The following is a 26,438-nucleotide window of genomic DNA, read 5'->3' on the forward strand; positions in this document are numbered from 1 at the left end:
TACATTTGTTATCTTTACGATTTTTTAACAACTTTCAAGGGTATCGCAGGTAGGCTTTTTTTATTTTTTAGTTAAAAAAAACCTTGATTTGCAAACGATGCAAGATGTTGGTGAAATTGTTCCAACTTGCTGGCTATCGCCTTAACCAACGATAGATTGATCCAATGGCTGGTGGCTAACCAGACCTCATCCTTAGAGGATAGTGGTGTTCACATCGTGCCTCATTGCAAGAGGATGGCATGGCATGTCTTTTGGTTGGGCCCGAGAATAGTGGTTGCGGGTCTCAGACAAACACAGAATTTTGATCATATTCATGTCTCTAACTACCCAATGGCAGGTTGAAGTGGAAGAACCAAGTTGTTTGCTCTGCATGGTCTCGAGACACCAGCACCTTTAGAAACTAGTAATGGAGATTGCAGATTGAGTTGAGTGCATAACACTGTGTACACGCAATAAATATACATAAAAAAGGAGATGGGGTATTTTAAAAATATATATATAAAGTAGAGAATATTTTATACTTTTTTTTTACAATCTTTTGTTTACCCTTATAAAAAAAATTGTATTTTAATGAAGACATTTTAGTTATTGCATACCCTTGTGCATGAAAAAATCATGCACAAAGGTGGCATATATAACCACGCAACGATCATAAGCCAAAAGAAAAAAGGAAGCATTTTAAACTTTATAGAAAAAAAGAAGTGTCTTGTTGAGTTTTCATTTTTTCCTTTTTTTTATCTATAAAAAAAATCTATCCAAACAAAAACATTTTTGTCATTAACCATACTGACTCACAAAATATATAACCAGGTTCGTAGCACTAGTAAAGGTAGATGCAGAAAACAAGCTAGCAACAAGCAAAGAAGCTGAACTTAGCTGGAAAATACCGACTGCATTGTTAGTGATTATTGCCTAAGCAGCACAAGAAGCAATTGTCCTAGTAGCGGTAGTCATGTCCAAGACCGATATCTAGTTTTCCCCTAACTGGAACGAAGAATTTCTTTTGAAGTTCGCATATTTCAAATGCTTGCTTTCTCGAAGCTTCTCTGGCCTTCTACACCACTTCCTTCTCTATTAAGCATTAGGAAAATTGTTTGTGTGTCTTTTTGTTCAACTTCATCGTGACCAAAGAAAAATGGAGGCCTAGAGCCTCTTGGGAAGATTGCTCTTTGAGAAACTCTAACTGGCCGTCGATTCCAGTGCCTAGAAGCTAATCGATGGCAGTGGCCTCACTTGTAACATCCATTGATCATGGCTCCTGAATTTTATAAATGGCATGATACATCAGAAAATTCAGGAACTATGATCAATGAATTTTGCAACTGAGGTCATTGCCCTGGACCAGTTTCTAGGTGCTGAAATCCATGAATAGTTGGATCTTCATGGAGAGCAATCCGTGGAGACTGTAGGCCACCAATTTTCTTTGATCACCATGAAGTCAAACAATAGGAAAAGGGGATACGTTGCCCAATGCTTTCCAGAAAAGGAAGAGATGCATCAGTCTAGAAGAAAACACGAAAAAGGAGGCTCCGAGTGGTGAAAAAACAGGGATAAGAAATATGCGAACTCCAAAAGAATTTTTTTTTCCCAGTGAAGTGAACTGAATAGTGGTCTTGGGCAACGCAAGATTTTGTATTATCAAAGTTAGAATCAACTCAAAGATCGCCTATTGTCTGGGATGATGAAAACAGATGTCTAGGATTCTGAACGTCTGAAAGGAAACTTACAAGACTCGGAAAAATGAGGTAGCCAAGAAACTGAGGAATTGTTATGAGAACGATAACTTTCCTACTTAAAAGTCATGAAAGGTCCCGTAAAAATCTCTAGCTAGACTAGGTGTAGATTTAGTGACAAAGATTGACGGACTCCAATTAAGGGTACAGTTCCGTAAACATATAATATAAGAGACCAAACTAGAAATTTAATTTCATCTCAAACTATGGTAATATTGGCTGGAAGTCCATTTGAGATCTATGCATGGAGGGCGAGATACATGTGAAGCATTGGGGAGACATTGAGAGAGAGAGAGGTAAAAACAAAAGACAAAAGATGGCCGGCCAATCTGGACCAATAGGACGGCATGAGGTGACAACAGTGCCTGATCGGCAGCTCTTATATATATATATATATATATATATATACTTGCAAATATATATACTTGCAATTTTCAAACACATCCTAAGTTGTGCATGTGTGGGGGTTCATTGACAATGCCTAATTTGGCAACCGTTGTAACACACTTTTATTATCATATTTTCGCCGTTGGAGGTGTTTCCAGAGAAACTTTGCAGTGAGGGAAACTTCAAATTTTCTGGTGGTTGTGTTGTGCGTTGAGATACCTGTTTCTTTAAATACTTTAGTAAGCGTTAGTGGGCCTAAAACGTCAGCACCTTCCCCTCTGGGTTTTGAATTAAAATTTAATCTTTCATTTGGTATTTAGGCAATGGTGGACGTAAAACATAAGAAGCTATTGCACTAAAATAGAACAGTATTAACTTGAAGGTCTGGAAAGAATTTAGACTCGTATATCATCGCCTTAGGCTAGGTCGCGCTGGGTCCTTGCACGATCAGTTCCATAAAAGCATCACGGCGGCAGTGGATAGATGACAGATGTGAATTTCGTCTTTCCATATTTTTGCACCGTAGACAATTTTGCATGGAGTCGCTACATCTGAACTGACTGGAATAGGGGGCAACAAACCCCACTGTCAATTACAACCACTAATGGGAAAAACGAGTAAATCTGTTATGGTTGAAAAGCTGAGCAGTAGAAACAGTTGCTGATCATTGGCGAGGATCCATAGTTTTGTGAATCACAAATGTAGAAAAAACATAAAGAGAAGGGTTCAAAAAAAGAAAAGTACAGTCCTAAGAAGAACTGTGCAAATTTTTCCCAGTGCAAGATGTCAGTAAAACAGTGGGAAATAATTTGCTAAAACAGGTAATTGAATGCAATTTTATGTCTAATATGTTCTTTTACACTCTATTGGATACAATAATATCACACATATTCAATTCAGCTACAACCAATTGGGTACATTGGGACCCAGAGTCAAGGTTCCACATTGTATTATTGAGAGTGTATATATATATATATATATATATATATGAGAAAAGGACAGAGAGAGGGCGAGCAAGAGAGGCTTCAGCTTCCAAATATACTAGATCAATAAGTGAAGCATGAGAATGCTTAGACTTTTATTGCAGATACATTTCCTCTTCATCACCTCATACTCCATGGATAGACTTGGGTTGCAGAACGGAGATGGTGAACCGTCATCTTTCTCCATTCCCAGGTCAAGGGCTGCGGACTGCACACGTAATGGTAACACAACCCCCGCTTGAGATAGACAAGCAGTTACAAGAGAGAAATAAATTGCCCAATATCCAAGCTTTAAGTGAGGCAACTCCATGACCCGTTCTGAAGTTATGAAACAATTGCATCCCCAAAAGGAACCCGAGGGGCTTCCAAGACCTCCTGGCTCCATCCATATGAAACCACTATCAGAATGCTTAACAGGCCATAGATGCCTTGACAACCACCTCCTCAAGACACCAAATGTTTGATATATATATATATATAAACAGCGAGAAAGAGAGAAGCAAACTCAATTAAGAACATGCTTTACTTACAATTATCTACACCAACACAAAACCCTTTATCGAAACAACTTGCTTTGATAGTTTTTACTAGGAATTTTTGACCTTTTCCTTCTCACTGTAAATCCTTGCTCTGACACCAAGCCAAAGAGGGTTCCCGTACCAATCTTTTCCTTGTTATTACTTCCAACCTGGGAAAAGCTACAGAAGACAGTACAATCTTGTTCCAATCAATAAGGTAATAAACAACAAAATAATAAGAGCTACAGAGCAAGAAAAAAATATTGAAGAGAGAAACTTCATCACTTCAAATATAAATTCGAAGAATTTATGAAGGTTTTTGTTAACTTTCTAATGGCCCGGTGTGGTATATACTAAATGATGTACCAGTCAATCAGCTTGAAAGTTTAAAACTTACTAATCTAGAAAAGAGCGTCCAACTCTAAGAAAATAGCTCATGTCCTGTTTACCAAATCAAACATGTGTGAGTTGTTTTTATTAATGACCTGTTGCATTGTTTTTATCTTACAGGAGCATGGTTGTCGACTTTATAGTCATGTGTATAATTAAATGAATTAGGGTTGAGGGCTCATTTTATTGCGGGCATCATCGGAGCCTCACAGGGGAGAGGACGTCCTCCCCGCTGCAAAACTCACGGGCATCGGGCAGGGAGGCCCGTCGTACCCTTATGCCAATGCCTAGGCATAAGGGGAGATTTTTTCTATATATACAGCCATATATATTTCTAACTTGTCTCATGAACTACTTGATTTATAAAACAAGCCATTGTACAAACACAATTTCATCCTAAAATTCGGAGTTCATTTTTGCTCATGAGTCTAATGGATCGATATAAAACATAAAAATATGTGAAGAAGACATAAATTTAGTCCTAGCAAGGTGGCTCATGTTTAGTTAATTAACTTGCTGAATTGAGTTCAGACAAATGTGATTCAAGCTGAACTGCTTCAAGCCACGAGCTACTTGGTTCAATTCCTCCTATTCATAACTAATGACCTTCAAATTTATTCAACATGCCTATCTTGATTTTGCCTTCACTAAGTGCATTTGGCATATGATATGTAACAAATTATTTTCAAAACATGTAAGTCTTCAAGTTACCATGGATGAACAACTAGATTTTCTTGTTCTCCCTTTATGTTTGATAATAGATAATAGTAGTTTAATAATATAATTCTGAAACTAAGAAAATTAATTCAGATCTTATAATCATCATATTAGCATACAATTAGTGCATGTAAAGACAGCTTTGAATATTTTATTAGTATCTTATAGATCAAACAATAGTATCATACTGAATTCTTCAAGCTTCGTTGTTCACTTCCTCATCGCCTCCTAGTCAACCAAAAAAACCCAGCTTCTCATATTCACTTTGTACATTACGATTCCATTGCTCCAATAAAACACTTAGTTCCAACAGTTGCCTTTTAGCAAATATACCAAGGTCAGGCTTCTCTGATGTTTTTCAGTTACCAATGCAAAAATAATTGACATGACATTGTGTAAGAACAATAATGGAAACTTACCGTTCTCTTATGAATTTAAAGGCCTCTTTTGTTGCATAAGGCAGCCCTGTTAATGGGTCCCGGTACCTACATCAACCAATTACCAACACAATGATATGTCAACAAAATTAAACAGACTGATATTTCCAGTTATACTTATACCATTTCCATAATTCAGAAACTAGGCAGTAGAAGCTGTTCTTCATGGGAGGAAAGGAAGAAAGATTCTATGCCAACTGCATATTATATCTCCCAAGAAGAACTAAATAAAAGGTTCAGAAAGATTCTATACTATCTTCACATTATGTTTCTCAATGAAATTCAAAGAAAGGTTAACAAATGATTGATCTTGCATCGTGATTTTCCCTTCTTTGAGATTGATACCGAGAAATTCGATTTCTCTTTTTGCTATTTGAAATTTGTCCTCTGTTTTGGATAGTCTGATGCCATGCTTGCCACATATTTCAGCGAAGATTTTGAGGTGCTGTAAATGCTCATCCACAGTTTGTGAGACTATCAAAAAAACATCAATATAGTTATTCTATGGCCTCAAGCATATAATACCACATCCGAACGATGACAATCTATTTGTCCCCTAATCTCAACAAGGTGCCTCACAAGTTTGGATCTGAGATCCATATCAAGGCAGCGCTAGACGAGCGATTCAAATGGGACTACATAGCAAAATGGTTCGATCAGAATCATGATATTGAATGTAGTGGAATGGCTGGTAGACACACCAGAGTGTAGATGAAATGTCTACCAAAGAATTAGAAAATTATATCCAAAATTTGCAGATGCAGCAGAAGGCAGATATCCAAATCTGGACTTCTACTACACAATTGCAGGGAGGATTACATGCATCGTTAATAATCTCAAATGGACCTTATTCGAAATAGAAATTCTATCGTGGACCATTGAGAAAAACGTTCTGGATCTAACACTCCATCGGCGGCAATTATATGCTAACAATGTTTCTAGAGATTTCTTAAATTTTGTTGCAGGTCCAAAATGGGAAGAAGCATTGTGTCGAAAATTTCAGAGAATCAACTTTGTTGATTATCCAGAAGTTGCAATCTTTCAGGATGAAGAACTCATGTACAAAAATATTCCAAAAAGAAAAGAGTTTGAAGAAAGTTGCACGACACTGGAACAAATGCGCAAGTGTCTGAATTGTCAAGTCCAAACAAAAGGTTTCTGCCTTCACCATGAATTTGCAGTACGACGAATATTGGAATCCAAGGCAGAAAGTAGTGAAACAAAAGAATGAAGACAAAACTCCAACAGGAATATATTCGGAAGATGAAAGCAAAACAATGAGTCATCCATCATTTTCCGATTATTGCGCCAAAGATTAAATAATGAGTCATGAGTCATATTTGTTTTCTTTTGATCATGGTCCTCTTTATAGTTGGCCAATCTTGAAAAGATTGTGAAGCCACTGTTTTCTTTTGGAAAGTATTGCTCAGTGTGTGTTACTTTTGTTAGGCGAATATATTCGTTGAATTATTGTACTACCACATTTTGTGTATAAATTGATACCACCGAGCCCCTTGGAAGGCATCGATCTTTTGCCAGCATTTTCTTGCCTAGTGCAAACTTCTCATTTTTCCTATGCCGTGAGCAGAGAGAGACGCGAAGTCTAAGTGTGTATCGCCTTTGCAACATTGGGCTTCAGTATCCAGTGGCAATCCTTCATTGGTATTGCGCAACCGCGGTCCCTCTTCCCCTCTTTTTGGTATCAAAGCCAGGTTTTTTGAGTGTGCCTTTAAGGCTTCTTTTTCTCTTGCCTTAACCTCCTTCTTTTCTTCATTCAAAAAAGACTTGACCGCTTCCATGTTGTCATGTACTCCTTGGAGTTGTTCTTCAATTCTCTTAAAACGCTTTTCTGCATATGTGCTCCAATGAATGAGGCAGTTGAGCTGCCGGGTATTGTCATCTTGGGTTTTAGATGATTGGGCCAAGTGCAGAAGTAGATAGCTCACATCTACTCGGAACTCAGGTGTATCTTTTTGGATTTTTTCTATCGTGGTCGTAGTATAGGCCATTTTTGGGGGGCCAATCTCCACTAAGAACATAGTTGGCCACTGTTTCGCTAGTTTCGACTTTGGGGCCTTTGGGTGAAGTCATCATCATCATCATCTTTACGGCCGAGTCTCTATTTGGGGATAAAGCTTCCTCAGAGAACGTTTTGATGGTTGGAAGTACCGGTGGTAAGCTTAGTGATCTTGTAGGCTGCAACTATAACTGGGACTGCCTGTAGGCATGTTTTTCCGAATATTTTGAGAATATGTTCTTCCAGGACTTTCTTTCTTTGTATTTTTGGTGTTGCAGAAATTCTCCAATCGTTGGATACCCTTGTAGAAATTCTTCACTCGAAATCTTCATTTCTGCTCTCATTGAACATGAGATAGAATCATCCGATGAAAATCAAGAAGTTTTATTTCCCGAAATAAAGAAGAATGATCTCTATATGTTGTCTGGCCATATTATGAAAATCCAGAGATCCGTCAAACAGACCAAAGTTTCACTTTCCATGCAAGGAAGTGGAATCAGGCCAGTGTTTCTCCCATTTTTTACCAAAGAAGACGTCCAAGGATGGATAGCAAAAGGCTACAAGTTTGTCCATTTAGGACAAATCGATGTTTTGGTAAAACCACATTCCAAGTACAAGTTAAATGCTCTGTACTTAATCTCACTCCTTGACGTTCGCCATATCAACTGGAAGCTAGCCCTTATCTGTCAATTTACAGGAGAACTCTCAAAAGATGGATTATGTTGTTTCCAACCAAACTTCACGCTGTCACTACAAGATCCACATCTCTTGCAAGCATTTGTTCTCTGAGTTCAGATCGAAGAGGTAAATTTGGTCGCCAAATCTATATATGCTACCATTACCTCAAGATGAAAATTCAATCTCCTCCAGAGCACTATCACCAGCTTCAAATTGGACTACGGAATAAATTTTCCTCTGTCCATGAACAAAAATATTATGCAAGTCGGAATGGAGATTTCGAGTGAAGGATTTCTACAGGGGTATCCAGCGATTGGAGAATTTCTACAACACCAAAAATACAAAGAAAGAAAGTCCTGGAAGAGCATATTTTCAAAATATCCGGAAAAACATGCCCACAAAAAGTCCCAGTTATAGTTGCAGCCTACAAGTTTACTAAGCTTACCATCGGTACTTCCAACCATCAAAACGTTCTCTGAGGAAGCTTTATCCCCAAATAGAGACTCGGCCGTGAAGATGATGATGATGATGACTTCACCCAAAGGCCCCAAAGCCGAAACTAGCGAAACAGTGGTCAACTATGTTCTTAGTGGAGATTAGCCCCCAAAAATGGCCTATACTACGACCACGACAGAAGAAGTCCAGAAAGGTACACCCGAGGTACGAGCAGATGTGAGCTATCTACTTCTGCACTCAGCCTAATCATCTAAAACCCAAGATGACAATACCCGGCAGCTCAACTGCCTCATTCATTGGAGCACATATGCATAAAAGCATTTTAAGAGAATTGAAGAGCAACTCCAAGGAGTACATGACAATATGAAAGCGGTCAAGTATCTTTTGAATGAAGAAAAGAAGGAGGTTAAGGCAAGAGAAAAAAAGCCTTAAAGGCACACTCAAAAAACCTGTCGATCAGAGAGATAAACCCCTACTCTTTCAGCAATCGACAAAAGCCACCGGCTTACAAAGATTTTTATCTCATGCCCAATTTTAAGGATGTTGATATGAAAATGTTCCAGAATCAGCTTCACAATCAGCTACCTTTGTGGTTTGGCAGGTGTCAATGTTCAAAATTGGTATTTCTAAACCAAGAGAGATCACATGCTTTTTTACTTCCGGTGCTGTGAGCATGCCACTACCCAATTACTGTAAAGACATGCTGGATCTGAATCTAGTTCTGATCCAGACCCAAATGTAACATAAACTGTTGCATTGTGGAAATGATTGTGACTTCGTTTATGTAATAGGGGGCATTATTGACGCATGTAATGTTGCGTAGCCCAACACATAAATGAGTAAAATTACGTAACACCTCTCATATTTGGGCTGGGACTCTTGTGCACCTGTTTTTCTTTCTTTCTCAATATCAACATGCAAACATCGAGTGCAGCAGATCTCTCTAAATCTAGCATGGTATCAAAGCTAGGATATTTCAATCAAAGGCTGTAACTTCATAAGGTATGCCCGGAAAGCTCTAGTATCGATTTCAAGTCCAGAAAATTCTCCTTCTCTCCGAAGTCCTGTTCCTTCCTATTTTCTCTCTTAAGTTTTTGCAGCAAAAAATAGACTTCTGCTGTTTTCTTTTCCCACATGATAAGTTGTCTCTAGATCTCATCTCCCATTTGATTTCTCTTGTCACTGAGTTTTCTTTTGGAAAGCCCTCGAACAAAGGATTCAACCATGAAGAAATAGAAACTAACAAAGCCCATAATGGCCTTTCATAACAAGAGCACAAAGGCACCACAATGGGGTGCAGCTGTTGCACCCGCATTGTATCAACACGTATGCAAGCAATATAGACACTTAAATGTGTGCATCATGTAACTAGACTTATGTACATAGGACAAAGCATATGTAAATGCTAGCAAGACCAATACTTCATTAAAAAGACAAACTGATAAAGCAATTGGGCTTCAATTTGTTCATACTGAAAAATCAAGTGATTGATCTATTTACAAAGGGGTTGACAAAGTACAGCTTTTGATAGTTAAAGGACAAGTTGTACACGATTCAAAAGTGTGTATAACTTGAGGAGGATGTTTAGACGTGTTGGATGTCTATTCAGTTCTAATTCAGACCCACATGTAACAGAAAATTTTTCTGGTATGGATCTGATTGTAACCTTGTTTGTGTAAGAAGGGGCATAAACATCCAACATAATGTTGTGTAACTGCAACCTACATATATAGGAAAAACTTAGGTCGTGCCCTGCATTTTTGGGCTGACTCTCGTGCACCTCTTTTTCTTCCTTTATCAATATCTTCCTGCAAATAGACTGCAGCCCTAAATCTTGCAGTTATTTCTTCTTTAAGGATTGCAGAATGCCACAAGAAGCAGTAAATACATGTTTTTTTGCTGAGTTTCAATTAACTATCTCTGCATTTGAAGGGGAACCAACTTTCGTTGAGGAGATGTCTCAAATTGCTGTGGCACAGTTGATTCAATTGATTTTTAGTTCATATGAACAAGAAAAACTAGTAATTTAAATAATGTTAATTAGAATTACTACAAAGTAAACAAAGTCAAAATGTAACTTTCTCTTGCAATAATCCAACAAAAATGTCATATGGTCGTGCTAAAAAGGCTCCAGTAGCATCCCCAAATGAAATTTCTAAAGCAAGGAAAGTTAACAGATTATTCAACAACAATACATCAGAAACAAGTACAGGAATAAAGATCACTAAAAGAGGATGGCATATTACATGGCAGGCCTAGACGTAACAGCACAAAGAACTTGCTCCGAATCTGCATAAAACAAACAGTGTGAACTCAACGGCAATATAATAAAGAAGAGACAACTCCACTGCAACAAGATTTCAGATAGGACCAGCTAAGAAACTAAAATTAGGGGGCACAAATCCATTTTAAAGCCACAACTTCAGTTTCCATTTCTTTAAATCCCAACGTTTACAATCAGAATAAGATGCAAATATACAGCAAAGGAACAACTGGGAGAAAACATAGAATCAGCAACCAATGGTGGATAGATATAAAAACAAATTCTTAGGACTGCACAACCAATGAATTCATATGGCTATTATAATTTTGTGCTCAGAAAAAAGCATTTCACAAAAAAGACAACAAATTTGTCCACCAGTATAGATGAGATATAATGACTTTCAAACTTGTAAAAGAAACCCAGTTACATTAGAAAAAACTCTTAGCACATCTAGCATGACACTGTGTTGAACAGGCCTATCAAACAGTTCATTAGAAAGACCGGGAATGATACGTGACATGCCTACTAGAAGCCAGCCAATTACAAGATGGTGACCATGCAGATTCATTCATTCATTTTCATCATAGTCATGAATATCATAATATCAGCAACAATTTAGAAAACATGAAGCTGATGCTGCTGATTTAATCTTTTCGACAAGCTGAAAACTGTCATAAGAAATTCAGCACTGAGAAAAAGATGTATATTTTATGACATTATCATGATAGAGATGAAATTTTATTACACATTCAGCCTAATTTTCTCCTGTTCATCTACCTTATATTCTAAAAACCTTTTAAAATAATTATTTTTTTGTAGTTTTTGTAAGAAAATACCGATGAACATATTGTCTATACCTTTTTGAAAAATGAATGTACAAATTCAATCTTTGAAAACTTTCTAAGGTTTCACAAGATTTTCCCCAAGAAAAATTGTTTTTAAAAATACTCCCCAAAAATTACCAAGAATCATATTGATGACTATGATTGTAACCCTAAATGAAGGTAGATCCAGAACCTTGTCTTCCATTTATTCTTGAATGAAGTGTTGATCAAATCTACATGGTTCATCTTACCAAACGTGTTACAACCAATGTTGTCAAAATCACCCGATAAAGTACAGAAAAGCATACTTCATAGCAAAGGACACATTAAATTATTTCAAAAAATAAGAAAACAGTTTAAGCGGGTACAAGGCACACTATAACAGCTACTACATTTGGTCTATGTCACATGGACCCTCCTAGAGAGTGGAAAGGCACCATACCCAAGTTGATGAAGCTGGACATGTGTGCTGGCATGGGACAACTGGTATGGGACAAGAGGCTTGGACATAGCAGACTCATTTTTTTGTATTTTTCTGGCTATATTTGGATTTGTGTTGTTTAGCAATTTATATTTTATGAATATAAACAATGGATATATATGTTTGGTCTCTATATCCACAACAAAAGCTGAACATCAAGTGATGGCTACTATTAACATGAAAATTGTATGGCTGAAAAGTCTTATAAAAAGTATGGTAATCAATATTCACAAAGCTATCATGCTCTGTTGTGACAACAAAAGCACAATCTTCATGGCCACTAATTATGCATTCCGATGGGTAGATTGTCTTATTGTACAACAAAGAATATCTTCCGAAGACCTTAGAACTAACTTTTGTCACCTCATAGTACCAACTTGTGCATTTATGCACCCAAGGTTCTTGCATCCAACACATTACAATTTCTTGTCAGCAAATTTTTGGTGATCACACCGTAAGTTTGAGTAGGGGAGAGGTTTAGTTTTTAAGTAAGTGCCGATATCATTGTCACATATATCATTTATGGGTGTTATACGACAAAGTATTTCTCAGGTATAATATGGCAAAATTGCATTCCTCCTCTACCTGCCCCACATTCACCTGCAGCTGCCTATCAGGCCATCTACACTGTTGGTCCAAAGGCCATCACAACATATTGCTTCTCTCCTCAAATTCTGCATGATAGTCAACTGCAGAACCTGTTTGCTCCATCCGTGACAACTCCATGTTATAGTCCAGGTAGGCGATACGCCCAAACCGAACTGTTATAGCAGCAACAAGATTACGCCAATTTGGTTTCCCATGTTGAGAAATGAACTACTAATACCACCTGATCCCGGCACCCTCCAAATGCACTATTGCATGTGACACTTGATTCCCAAGAGAAACTCCTTGATAGTCGAAAACCCTAAACACCCAATTCAACAGGTTTTCCCCTGAGAAATTTAGACAATTCCATTTTTGGAATCCTCATGGGCACGAAACCCTCTCCACTGGTATGGAATGTGTCATCAATTCCCCCAAGCGAATTGTGCGTACATGTTTCTAAAATGGGAGGATTCGGTGCCCCATTCCATCCCATGGGTGGTTCTTCCGCATTCATCAGCACTCTGCTGGAGGATGGTCATTTATGGTTCGAACTCCAATGATCAAGTGATCATTTCTTTGAGAATTTCCTTTAGCTTCTGGTGTTTGGCGATAAGGGTATGCATGCACGAATCGACCTCTGAGATCCTTTGGTCACAGCTTGTCAAGCCTGCTCTCCAAGGCTGATAATGCCACTCTCCCAGACATGTCTCTGACACCAGAAAGGAAGACATGATAGTTGTCGGCTATTACAGAGCTAACTCACACTAATTGCACTCAATAAGACACACGCAGTCTAATTAGGGCAGCACCAAACCCTAACTCCTTTCATTAAACTTCAACCAATGTTTTAAAACCTGGTGATTTGGGACTCGACTCGTTCATTCTTGCCTCGTGACTCGACAGATCAACTCAGTGACTTGGGCCAGGTTTTGTTAACTATTGTTTCTCGAAGAAAAATATATATACAACTTATCTTTTAAATATAAAAAAGCTGTAAAATGACTATATCAATATATCAGTTATAAAAAAAACTTGGCAAGAATCAATATATCAACAAAAAACAAGTCAATAAAAATCAAATACTAAGATTAATATGTTCAACATTTACAACTATCTAATACTTAACAAATTCAACATGTATGTTAATATTATATAAAAATAAAAATCTAGAAGTAAAGAGTCCAATGTCCTAAAACTTGAAATAAATACACCGTAAAGGAAGTTAATTTTTACTTTTACCTTTTCATTTGTAATATGTAAATTTAAAAAATGAACAATAACTCTAAATTTTCATATCTAAATAAGTTAGAAGATTCATGTCAAAAAAAAATTTAATTAAGTTCAAAATTTATCACTAGACTACACCAAGTCAAATGAGTTTTGGCTGAGTAAAGCTGAATTTTGACTGAGTCATGGCCAAGTCACGGCCGAGTTTCAACAAAAACCGAGTCCTCTTACCTGGTTGACTCGTTGGAAGGCCAAGTCAAACTAAGTCAATTGACTCGGCAAGTTTTAAACACTGATTTCAACTAAGGAGGATGATTAACAAGCAGACTTATATAGTCGGGGTGAACCAAGGTCCCAATTTTCTCAAGCCAACCCACTTATTCTCATATCCCTACTTCTGAGTATTTACACTTAAAAACCCGTTTACCCCCAATTTGTATTAAAGGAGCAGGAGAAAATAGGAGGAAGAAGGACAGAGGGGGAAGAACGAAGAAAAGCAGGAGATGCACCTAGCAATAGGCCATAGGAGATAAAAATGAAAATGCCTTACAATTTTTACAAACCCTCTTTTATTTTAAATCTCTTCTTTGTTATTATTTCCCAAAAAAGACCTTTTTTTAATTTGTTACCATATTAGTTTTTAAATTCCTTTTATTACAATGAAAGGCTTATTATAAAAAATTTCTTTACTTTTGGCATCTCTCTCTCTCTCTCTCTCTCTCTCTATATATATATATACACACACACATACATATAGTTATATACATATAATCTCCATGCAACATGGATAATAGAATATATGGTTTGTGTATAGTATATACAGTATAGAGATACTCCTTGTAAATTTTTTCTCTTTTTTAATTTGTATATTCTTTTTGTATTTTTATGTAATTTTTTGTTTTGTATTTCCTTTTCTATATTACAGCTGAAGTGCTCAGCTGAGACAGATGCTGGGCTCGGCCAAACACTCTCTTGTATCCCTATTTGAAGGGCCTTTTGGCCCTCATCAACTAATGCTTCTTGTGAAGTTTGTTTAGCACCATAATAGTGCCTTATTCCACTGTTTTAGGATTGCGTCCATAATGCATTAGTTCACTTTGTTCCTTTGCAGATTTGCTTCTTCTGTTTATTGGGTTTCTCAATATAGTTTTTGCATCTATACCGTAAAAATTTCAGGCCTATTATAATGAAATTAGCCACCACGTCTCCATTTATTGGGACATCTGAGTGGTTGCTGATCTTTCTTTCTTTTTGCCTATATTTTCTGGTTTGATCAGGTCCAGATAAAACTAGCAGTAACTATGGTTTTAAAAAAGTAAGAAAAAATATCAAAAGAACAGCATACTTCAAAGGTTTATGTCGTTAGGATAGAAGGAAAAAAAAATCAAAACGATAGTATGCTACAATGGTTTATGTATAGAAAACACATGTAACTCAAGAAGAAACTACATACAAATATACCTTAAACATCACTCGTGAAACTTTTATCACCATAGTACAAAAAGTACTTGCTTACATGTGTATGACTTTCGGTACATAATTTTTTGCAAAAAGAATAGTGGTGTAGCTCTAAGAAAAGAAAGCTACTCAAAAAATGAAGTTTACAGCAACAGTGAAGGGGTCATAGAGCAATTTTTTTTCCAGCAACTGAGTCAAAAGTAACAGCAAATGATAAAAGATTATGACAAAAAAGATTACAGAAAGTATTTTCTCAGTAGCAAACGCTATGCTCCAACAAGGACAAGAAAATCTAAAGCAACATCTGAAAGAATAATTTACACTTGTAATGCACATTCTGGCATCTGCATCAAGTGAAAATGATACATGAGAGTCAAGTTTCTACTTACAAGGAAGTTGGTTCGTACATATCTCAGACTGGAATGACAAACCATTGTGGAACTCCACATAGTTTTTTCCTACAAAATGTACAACGTTATCCATTAGCACAAAGGAACAAGTTAATCTGAAAAAGAAATTGCAAATTAGCAAATTAATAAAAGAAAAGAAAACGTTCAGAATCATTTTGGATACACAAGCCTTGGATTATGTTTTGCCCACCATTACTCGAGAGAGTTTCCTCCAGATAGTGGTTTATGGTCTTTTCCTTTTTTTCTTTTTTTGCCTTTTCTATCAAGAAACTAAAATGCACCCAAAAGGGCCAGTCATACATTTTGCAACAGCAAAAATGCATATGAATAGTAAGGTCAGGACATCCCTGGTCTTTGAGTCAGACATCACACTAGCAACATTGACTATGTGATATGCAAAATAAATTTGTTCTCTCCACTTTAATAATATTAACCATATCTACACCCATTTTAGTGAGAGAAAAGGGAAATTTACAAAAAAAAACATCTAAATATCGGATGATTGGTCATTGACAACATTAACTCAAGTCTACTTCTAAGTTCATGAAATTTTACTAAATTTTCCCTGTAAAAATAATCATGAGAAATATATAGTTTTTCCGGCATATTGTCAATGACAAATCATCCACTTTTATAACAAGGATACTTTAGTCATTATCTTGCTAACAGTGTGCATTTAATAATATAGAAAAGTTATGCAGTGTTTCAATTATTGTCAAATATTTAGATGTCTTACCATCCAGAAAGGAAAAAAAAAATCAGTATGTTTTATAGAATTTACTGGGAACAGAACTCAGTAGATCTTAATGTACAAAAGTCTCATTTCAGAGAAACAATCTTAGAAACCAAGAATGAAACTCAAACAATGTATGGTCTACATGGCAGTCATTCATTATTGACAATGAATTTTCCCACTTTGAGCTAGAAGAATACCATCTCTGGAGTAGTATCGTACTTGAGGACCATCATAGACCTCTTTGTGAACAACTGCTCTTTTCTTGACTTCCTCCTCACGAGCTAGGACATGCTCCAAATTTCTCAGATTCATAACCTCTATAACATTAGCCCCAGAACAACAATGAACAAGTTAATGCAGTTAATATACAAGACATTTTACAGTAGGATAGTCAACAAAAAAAGCATTGAGTTTGTATGGAAATGGACCTGTTTGTGCTGCTTCTAAGAGCATCTCTTCTTGAGTCATTCGCTTTTCCTCGCCTTCCTTTTTCCTTTTAATAGGCTGGAAAATAAGCACAACCAAGTGTGACGTGAATGTTAGAAGAGACAAACTACATGCATCAAAGATTTGACAGGGACAAAATACTAAATTTATTCTAGTCAGGTCTTAGAATATGAATTGTGTGTCTACCAGCATCTTATGCAAAACGCAACAAATGCAAGAAAATTTTGATTAAGAAAAACATTTATCTACTTAAGGTGTTTGGCACAAAATAGCCAATAAAAGGATCAGTATTCCTGTGCCACCCTTGTGAATCAGATTTTATCCTTTTCTATTAGCAGAATAATCTGTTTATTAGAACTTAGATGAGAAGCAACTTCCTGACCAGGTTGTCAACTTTTACTTTTACTTTCCCATGTCACTTCCGCTTGTGCAGGCTTCTTAGTAAAAGGAGCAAAATCCATTTTCAAGCCAATACCTTATTCTGCGTGAAGCCACTTTTTTTTTCAGATAAATATCTTTGCCCAAAAAAACTCACACCTGCACTTCCAACAAATTATTTCGGTATGAGAAAAGCTTTGTTTAGTGTCTCTCAATAAACAAGAAACTTTTCAAATTCACATACTGTTTGAACATAAGCTAGGAGATCATTTCAAAAGCCCAGAATGCTCTTTGCCAGGTCAACAATCCCTTCAAAAAAAAAAATCACCTAACTTCTCCTAATGACATGATGCTCAACTACTCTATCAAGTGTAGAGCACTAACAAGAAATGCAAATCCATAACTACCCACAGCAAACAAATTCCACCAAATAAGCAAACTGAATACTGATAAAGATGAATTTCAGAGAGAAATGATTTTGACATAAAAAAGGTGCTGCTAAAGAAACAACCAGAATTCAAAGATCAATGCAGAAAAATGTCAGAAATTTCTAACAATAATAAGAAAAATCCACAGGATACCAGATAATGATCCTCAGAAGCAAGTCACTGAATCACTTTTAAACTTAAACCATAAGATATGATTATATCATCTAACCCACCTTCATGGTAGCTTGTAGTGCTGCACGTATTGCCTCTCTTTCCGCCTGTCTTACAATAACCAAAGTTCTTGTGGACTTCCTGACTACTCTCTCAGTTCCATCATCAGGAGCATCCTGCTGTTCAGGCTGGACAGATGGCGACCTATCAGGAGAATGCACATCCTTGCTTGTTCTATCGAGTGCAGTTAGGACCTTCTTTTTGCTTTTTTTCTTGTTAGCTGACTTCCCAGGAAATATCAGTCGCTTTTTCACACGAACCCTGTAAAATATAAAATGGTCAATATAGAAAAAAGTCAAAAACTTTTGACTGACAAACAACTTGTTTGAAACATACACTTCTTCTCCATCATTTTCCCCATCATCATCTGGATCGGGCTCCTACAAAAAGATAAATGTGAAGAAAATAGCAAAATAGGAAATTAGGCATCAACAAATTCTCTTTTGCACAATCAACTTCATGATAAAATAACTCTTACATCTTCATCAAAATCACTATCAAATTCGTCAGCAATCTCTTGCTCTTCTTCATAATTAGCATCTTCCTCCACCTGCACGGCCATCAGTTTATGTTGTTTGAAAATATCCATTGCAAATCTACAAATAATATTGAAAACTATAAAACTAGCAGATGAAATGGTGAAGGAACCAAAACAAAACTGACAGAACACCTGATTTGACCTGAATGTTGGACCTAGGCTATAGCTTGGTTATGAAAGGGTTGGTTTCAATATTTAATAGCAAGAGAATAAAACAATCGGAAGTGAAAAAAACAAACACGTTAGATATAGCTTATTTTATTTAACTTGTCTCGCTCTAAAAATATAATCTATGAAAAAATAGGTCAAGTCTTCAGCTTGTTTAAGACTTGAACCTGTTTTTACATGATGATATCAAGTTTTGCATTCAGAATGTATCTCTGAAAACATCCTAAATTTGAAAGTCCAGACCCAGTTCATACCGGATTGCACAAAAGAGAACTGATTGCACACGTACAACTACAAGTCAAACCAATAATGATCTTGACTTATATCAAATCGATAAAAAAACAAAAACAAATGTAAGGATAACCGTCAATAAGGATGACAGTAGTATTTATGATGATTAGATTATCAAGATTCAAAAGTTCCCCGACACAGGAAATTTCCTTTTCTCCAGTTCCAACCTTATAATTTTGAGCCTGATTAAGAACTGTATTCATGATCAAGCTGAACGCAACCTGAATTAAATTAAATTTTCAACCATAAACGCAATCCTAAAGATAATATTACAAGAAAGACCTTTTACATCAAAATAAATAACCGTGAGCAGTTAAACGGTTCCAATCTATCCACCCACATATCACATGGGTGAGAGTGCACACTGTTAAAAAATATCAGGAAATTCATTAAGATTTTTCCATTTTATTATCTTGTAGTTTTTTCTTCTTTCTTTCATCTTCTTTGTATTATCTTCCTTGTCATATTTTTTTTCTTTTTCCTTTCTACTTTTTCTGTTTTTTGTTAAGCTGAAATTTGTAAGCTAGTTATAAGCAGTCATGCACCCAACAGCTAGAGTTCTAGCTGTTGGGCACCCAAAGGCTCTCTCTAGTATGTAAATGTAGGGGCTTTTGGCCCCCTTCAATGCAAGCTTCTTCTTTAGCTATTTGAACTCTATCTTAAGTTAATTCTTTAGTCCCTTAGTGCACTTTCTCTTCTTTTGTGAAGGGTAATTGTGTGGAGAAAATATCAATTTCTTGTGTAATTCGACTATTCGAGCACTATGAGCTGTGAAGACTTAAGAATATGGGGTGATACACATATTTTGCTCTCTTACACACACACATGAAGGAGCTGGTATGTGTCTGCACGTGTGGACTATAATCCATGGTATGTGCAATCTAGTTCACATCTCATGGTCCAAGTTGTTTGACATCATGTGATAGCATACTAGTGTTCAAGGAGATCTAAAACCTATAAATTCAACTATTTATTTGCACTTTCTTATCAGAAAAATACATTGTTTGAGCTGATAAAATGTGCTGCACTATTAGGCGTTAATTTTAGCGCATTTGGGAAGCTTTAATAGATTTTGAATACCAGCAACGCAAAAACTGAACCCCATAAAACCTATCATACAGATTACATACGGGGAAAAAATTATGAAAAAATAAAAATAAAAAGTTAAAAACAGCCAGGCCAGTCACATGTGCAATCAATTGTGTGTGTGTGTGTGTGTGTCAGGAGGATGATTTTGAAATTGAAAGCAAAACAAATATAAAAATGCTGTATCAGGTAATAAATTTTGCCAAACTAAGCTAATTAATCTGTAAACATAGCCTTAGCGAAAAAACAAAATCTCAATCACATAGTTTTCTGCATCCTTCTCTTACACGTGTCCTTCTTGGCATATGGAAGTAGTTGATCCACAATTCACATACATCCTACTGACCAATTGTCATAGAATGTAGACTGTAGCTGAAGGTGGAGCCCATGATACATTGATGGATAAGGTAAAAGAAAAGTCTGCTCCAAATCTCCAGAATTCAGCATGTATGGACTCTAAAGATCAGATCCAAATAAGGACGAAAGTTCAACTTTAGAATATCTATATCTGCTTAAATCATATGCGTATATATAGCAAGCTGCTCTACCATTTCAAGTTCCAGTGAATTTGAAGCGCCTGAAGACTAAGGGGTTTAGTTAATGCTGCCAAAATTACCTAACCAAAAGGATACTTTCATGACAATCAAAATAGCTATTTTGGACCATTAAGTCATACCCCCAAGTCCACCATTAAGTTATAAAACAAAACTTTGAAACTATTAATTTCCACAAGCTAAAGATAATTATTACCGTTAATAACAATTTTTCTTTTGCAAAGAGTCATTGAGATTGATTTTTGCCGCAGATTTTTAAATTTAATTCATTGAATTCACAGAAAACCTGAAGTTAAAAGAATTATTAGGAAGTTCCATTGATCCAATGCCTACCTGATGGCATTTTGCAACACCATCAAAGGCAGTAAATTAGCTGCTAAGCAGCACCATGTATTTTCAAAAGATAATATTATCAGCAGTAGACAACATAAAACACTTACCAATATGACCAATATGACCAAAATGACCAAACATACCACTGCCATGAAGTTCAGAAATCAATTGCAACCTGAGGAAGAAATTTGAAATACATAATTTGTTGCCTAAAATAAATATGTAAAGGGAGTTGGAGGCAAAGATGACTGGAACGGCATTTCTCTTAGGCATTATGCAACTCTAGGTCAGTTGGATAAGGCTTCTTACAACTTTCGAAGCCAATTACATGGACAAACATCTAACGCTTGCACAACAGCATAAAACTCCACAGTAGAAGTGCAATACTGGTGCTTTCGCTGAGTAAGTTTTCCACATAAAAATGCAATGGTTATATTCTGACTCAGCAAAGCACCAATGCCCACATTAGAAGCACATTCAACTTCAAAAAACTTAAAAAATTAGGCAGTGCTAAAACAGGGGCTGTGGCCATCCTTTCCTTACAAGGTTGAATGCCCTTTCGACTGCAAGGTTCCATAAAACAAATTCACATGCCCTGTCTATCCAACGGTAGAAATTTGCTCTACAATTTTAGGGTTGACTCATTTGTTCTCTTTTAAATTCACGTGCCCTCCTCATTTGTGTCCAATGATTGAAATATGCTCTACAAATTTCAGGGTTGGATCATTTGTGCTCTTTCTAGTTCCCCATTTGCCTCCACCTTTCATGTGTCTGCATGCACATGCAAACATCCGCATATGTATTTAAATACATACTAAGTGCACCACTACATACCCACATATGCATGCAATATAGAAGCACAGAGATATGTATAGTTAATTGATCCAATCAAAAGGGCAATAGAAGAAGAGGCAGCCAGAGATGAAGTAGAAGATTATGCAGCTTCAATGGAATTAATTACCACAGAGAGATAACCACAAAAGTTTTAAAATTGTTGTAAACTTTGGAGCAATTGCAGCTCTTTGGAAAAGCCTACTTTTCTTCATCTTCAAGATTAGGAGGAAACCGTTAATTGATGAATGAATTTTTGTTTCACTATAATTTTTTTTATGCTATCAAACCCATCATCGAAGGTCAACAAGGGTTGCATCAGGGAAATGACCTTTTAGGTTATCCTACATATTCCTATTCAGGCCATGTTCCTCCTCGTGTAGAAATTCATTCTAATTTCTACAATTTTGACCATTTTCATGTAATCTCGACATACTGGATGCAAAATGGTCCTTGCTCTCAAGTTGATCAAGATTTCCTTATGAAAAATGCCAATTGGGTTTTGAAAGGGGGAAGAAGAAGAACCACTTTGACCTGGAACAGATGGAGGAGAAACTCTTTCCTTCTTTTCTACTGCCTGAATATTCAAGGGCTAAGACTATTCCACTGCTCGTCCTTGTCATGCATAAACAAAAGCAGCAACTATGATAAGCACAGAAACCAGAGACTGCTTATTTTCATTTCTAGTAATCATTGATACAGAAATCATCCTCAAAAAGGAAAGCAAACCTTTCAATCACTTGCTGAGGTTTATTTATTACTAACCATGTATAAAATTGGAACCCCAGCATAATTTTTAAGACCACTTGGAAAAAAAAAAACGGCATAGGGACAAATTGCTAGCTGATTTATTGCTACAACTAACTTGAACCTTACAATGCATTTAAAGTGATTATCATGGCATTCCAAAGGTGCAAACTGCAGAGCATCCCATTTGCTTTAGGAAAACAAAGAACATCCATAAGTGCCAAGCTTTTTATTCCAAAAAATAGGGGCCATAAGATGACAAAACCTATTATCATGGCTGCAGATATCAAAGCATATGCATCCATACATTTAGACAGAATTTTTGGTGTCTACTTTGCCCAGGTAAGATTGTATACCACCACCATGTCATGGTCCCAGACCACTTATTAGGTCCCATATAAACAAACCACGCGAACCATTTTTTTCTTGTGTTTTAGTGTATTCATGCATTCTTGTTTCCCTATGTACAATAAAAAAAATATCTGAAACTTGATCTGCACTTTCTGTCAATAGTCAATTTCTTGCTAGTTTCCTCTCCATTAGAAAGTCAAGATTTTGTTGTCATCAAGCCATCTTGGACCATACACACATGAATTTTGATGCTTACTGGTCCCTTCAAAATGTACCTACATTCTGAACATGTCATTCGTTTCAATTTATAACTCTTATAATTGAAATGCTCAAATTTGATTAGTTTGGTTACCTAGTTTCAGAAGAAACAGAAAGACTCTTGTCATCCTAGAATCACTAAAATTCAGAACGATCCTTTAGGGTGTCAGCAGTGAATGCCCTATACAATGCAATCAAGGTACGAATGAATAAAGCATGGCAGAGAAGTCAAAAACCTTGTCATCAATATTAGGCCTTTTCTTTCTCTCCTGCTGCCAAAATGAATGCTCTATAGAACAGACAAGATGCTTACTATGTCATGCAGTTACCAATGAGAAAAAACTTCGTAACTATGCCAAAATTAAAGGCCAATAAAGGCAAGACCTTACCTCTTTCAAAGCATCTTGATTCCAAAACTGATTGTCCATTTCTACCTCTTCATCAAGTAACTTGGTCATCCTGTCAGTATGCAATCATCAAGCAATTTCAAACATTGTGGTCATGGACCTTTAAGAAACACTAGTAGTCAGCCTGTCCAAGATGTGTAGTTAACTAACAGATCATATAAGACATACAATAAAAATTTGCTCATTGTAGAATGTAGAAAGATGGTTTCATAATTTGATTTAGCATGATCTACTAAATCAGAACTGAGTGCAAATCCAAAATGGAACAGAACCTGAGACATATGAGAGCCTAAATACATGCAAAACTTGGGAGTCTAAGTCCAATCCAATTTTAGGTTTAAAGTCAAGGAGTTTATGATGCATAAGACTGTCTACTTGGCAGCCCAAATACGAACACAAATTAACCATGAAAATAGAATTTCGACTATAGATTGGTATCTCAATTCATATATAGAAATAAATCTAAATGCAAATTCAAATCAATTAGCATGCAAAATTGGATCTGAGACTACTACCTAGTCAATTGTAAGTTTGTTTTAAAGAATGTCACTGATTGAGTTCAATCCAATTAGAGAAAACTTGGCAATCATGATGAAATTTTGGTCTCAACTGCCCTTACTTTTCCTTTTATAATATTAATAAGATACAGGAAATAGAACTCCTAGAAGCCAGTGAAGCAAAGAACAAAAAAATGACATGAGATATCTTTAAACAATGCATGAGGTTGCAACTGCAGCAGAATAAGATGCAGATTGCCAAACTATTTGGCTAATTAGCTATACGTTTTTGAGTAGCTGAAATGGTAAGACTTGATACTGTGGCATGTAATAGAGAACCATTTAGTAGACGAGTAACGCAGACAAGTAGAATCGTCGGCAATAGCTTCGTCAGGTTCTATGAGGAAATAAGTATGAAGACATTGCTTCAATACGCGAAGCTTCAAATCCCGAATCAAGCAATCTTTCAGCAAATAAACTCAAAGAATTTAACCGTCGACCAATCAAAATAGAGTTCCAGTAACCCAGTTTTTCCGTATTTTTTAAATATTTGATGCCCTAATACATTTTGAATTTGACTATTTTTCTATCCATGTGAACTCGTTGATGAAAATAAAGCAACTCTTCCAATCTTTTGCGGCTTCCAATAACAATCTATGAACTTCTCATTCCTAATCATTTTACACTGAACAAAAGGCAATCCAGCAACAAAATGCTGACTATGCATTTCACAACTGCTAACCAGTTGAACAAGTCAGACAACCATCAACAAGAAAGAAAACAAGAAGACAAAGAAGGGAATACCATCGAAATCCTTTTCTCCCATAGGCCAATGCCTTCGACATCCAAGCAACTTATCAACAAAGAAAAGAAGTACAAGTCGTTTCTTCCACCCGTCCCACCCCCACCACCCCCCCCCCCCCCCGGGCGAGAAGGAATTCTACGGATGAAACAAATGGAAAGAGAGATCGCAAAAGGAGATGAAACTTGCCTTTTTCCTCTAGTATGTCGGGCAGATCGATCGAGGAAAACAATTTCTTCCTTCTGGAGAGCCATTCTCCCTCCGTGTCTCTCTCACACTGTATTCTCTCTCTATCTGTCTCTCCCTCTACCGATGCAAAGGAGCTCTGCGAAGACGTGGAAAAGAGCACGCTACTCGGCGCCCGCCCACACACTGAACAGCAAATTTCAGCCGAGCGGTTATATATGAACCACGCCGTCGCCGGGCACTGTTTGAACTTAACGTGATATCAACGACCGCCGTGGGGTGGAGAGACGCGGTCTGACCGACGGTCTCCATGATTCAAATGCCTGCATCGCTGTTCGGCCCGCCTTCGGAGCTAAAACTTTAGGACTGGATTAGGTTGCAATAGTTTCAAAATTTATAATAGAAGTTAAAACATAATTTTTTAAATGTTTTATATACATTAAAATAAAATTTTAAAACTTTACAGGTACATTTTCTCATTTTTAAAAATTTGAGGAGGGACCAAGGCCCTTGCCCGCTTCCTGCCTCTCCGCTGTGGCCTAAGATATAAAAATCAAAGGTCTGATTTGTTAGGTTTATCAAACTATAGATATAAAAACCACAGATTTTAGATCCATGAGAATACTTCAAAGGATCTTAAATGTGTGTGTGTGTGTCGGGGTTGGGGGTGGGGGTGACTTTAAATGTTGAAGGTAGAGAAGAGAGAGAAAGGACAAGGGAGTGCCTCAAACAACGGCTTTTCAAGCATAAGATTTTAAAACCTCATACCTCAGATCCAAAGTTCTAAAATCTACTCTGAATCTAAGATATGAGGCAATCAAACGCAACGGAATAGTGTATTTGTCTCACAGTAGATCTCAATCTAAGATCCATGGATTTTAGGTCAAACCCTCGCACCCCCCCCCCCCCTCGCCCCTTCAATCCGACCTTAAATCCATTGTTTTTTTACATGTAACATGGATTTAAGATCCACTTCCAAAGCACATCTTTTAACAGCCTCGAATATCAGATCTGAGGCAATCAAATACTACCTAATATCCTCGAAAATCTGAATGGCTCTTCTAGCTTAGAGAACAGTTGGAGAGAATACCTTCACAACATAGTGTCAAAACACCGAATAATCATCTGCAGCAAGCGAAGCATTGAATGCAATATGCCCGAGGGCATGTTTCGGATAGTGGGAGATTTAGTTTTTAGCTTTGGCAACCTCGTCATTGGGTTTGTCTGCTTATGCTCATCACAGTTGATCGTGAAATATAGATCTTATTTAGTGCTTGGAGGAGAGGGGCAAAATATATAGTGTTCGATTTTGATTAATATGTGAATGTGTGATTTAGTTCACCATTTAGTTTCATTTGATTGTGCAATTAGTTTTTCCTCTTTGAAGTAGAGAGGCAAATTGACGTCAGCCGAGTTGTTGAACAGTAGCTTCATGTTTGTTTTGCAGCTCAATGAACAGTAGCTTCATGGTTGTATTGTATATGGAATTTATATTGTCTATCTTATGTATGATATATTATATATATTGTATTATGTTGTCTATATGCTGTGTTTTATTGTGTGTGTGTGTGTGTATATTAGGGGTTACATATTTAGCCTCCT

The 26,438-nt window shown here is 36.6% G+C and overlaps 1 protein-coding gene across 3 annotated transcripts; it reads right to left on the bottom strand.

Moving 5' to 3' along the window:
- Window positions 1-2,911: 2,911 nt before the first annotated feature.
- Window positions 2,912-25,190, bottom strand: LOC116267282 (SWR1 complex subunit 2). Of its 3 annotated transcripts, none has more exons than XM_031648922.2 (11): window positions 24,840-25,190; window positions 23,334-23,403; window positions 18,266-18,337; window positions 17,790-18,167; window positions 16,732-16,807; window positions 16,501-16,620; window positions 15,547-15,615; window positions 10,563-10,605; window positions 5,148-5,213; window positions 3,634-3,801; window positions 2,912-3,478 (listed from the first exon to the last, which is right to left on the bottom strand). In XM_031648922.2, exons 1-10 carry the CDS (start codon window positions 24,902-24,904, stop codon window positions 3,660-3,662), a joined length of 1,101 nt encoding a protein of 366 aa, XP_031504782.1. In that variant the 5' UTR covers window positions 24,905-25,190; the 3' UTR covers window positions 2,912-3,478; window positions 3,634-3,659. The 3 variants fall into 3 exon arrangements, with proteins under 3 accessions (XP_031504782.1, XP_031504783.1, XP_031504780.1); XM_031648923.2 differs by lacking the exon at window positions 2,912-3,478 and having other exon boundaries at window positions 3,600-3,801; window positions 17,790-18,048; window positions 18,124-18,167; XM_031648920.2 differs by lacking the exon at window positions 2,912-3,478 and having other exon boundaries at window positions 3,600-3,801.
- Window positions 25,191-26,438: the final 1,248 nt, after the last annotated feature.

This window comes from Nymphaea colorata, chromosome 13 (assembly GCF_008831285.2).
Source record: "Nymphaea colorata isolate Beijing-Zhang1983 chromosome 13, ASM883128v2, whole genome shotgun sequence".
Taxonomy (NCBI): Eukaryota; Viridiplantae; Streptophyta; class Magnoliopsida; order Nymphaeales; family Nymphaeaceae; genus Nymphaea; species Nymphaea colorata.

Coding starts and splice junctions, on each gene's coding strand:
- LOC116267282 (XM_031648922.2), bottom strand. CDS start 24,904: ATGGCTCTCCAGAAGGAAGAAATTGTTTTCCTCGATCGATCTGCCCGA. Junction 18,338..23,333: donor ATCAAGATGCTTTGAAAGAG/GTAAGGTCTTGC, acceptor ATGGCCGTGCAG/GTGGAGGAAGATGCTAATTA. Junction 16,621..16,731: donor CTTAGAAGCAGCACAAACAG/GTCCATTTCCAT, acceptor CTAATGTTATAG/AGGTTATGAATCTGAGAAAT.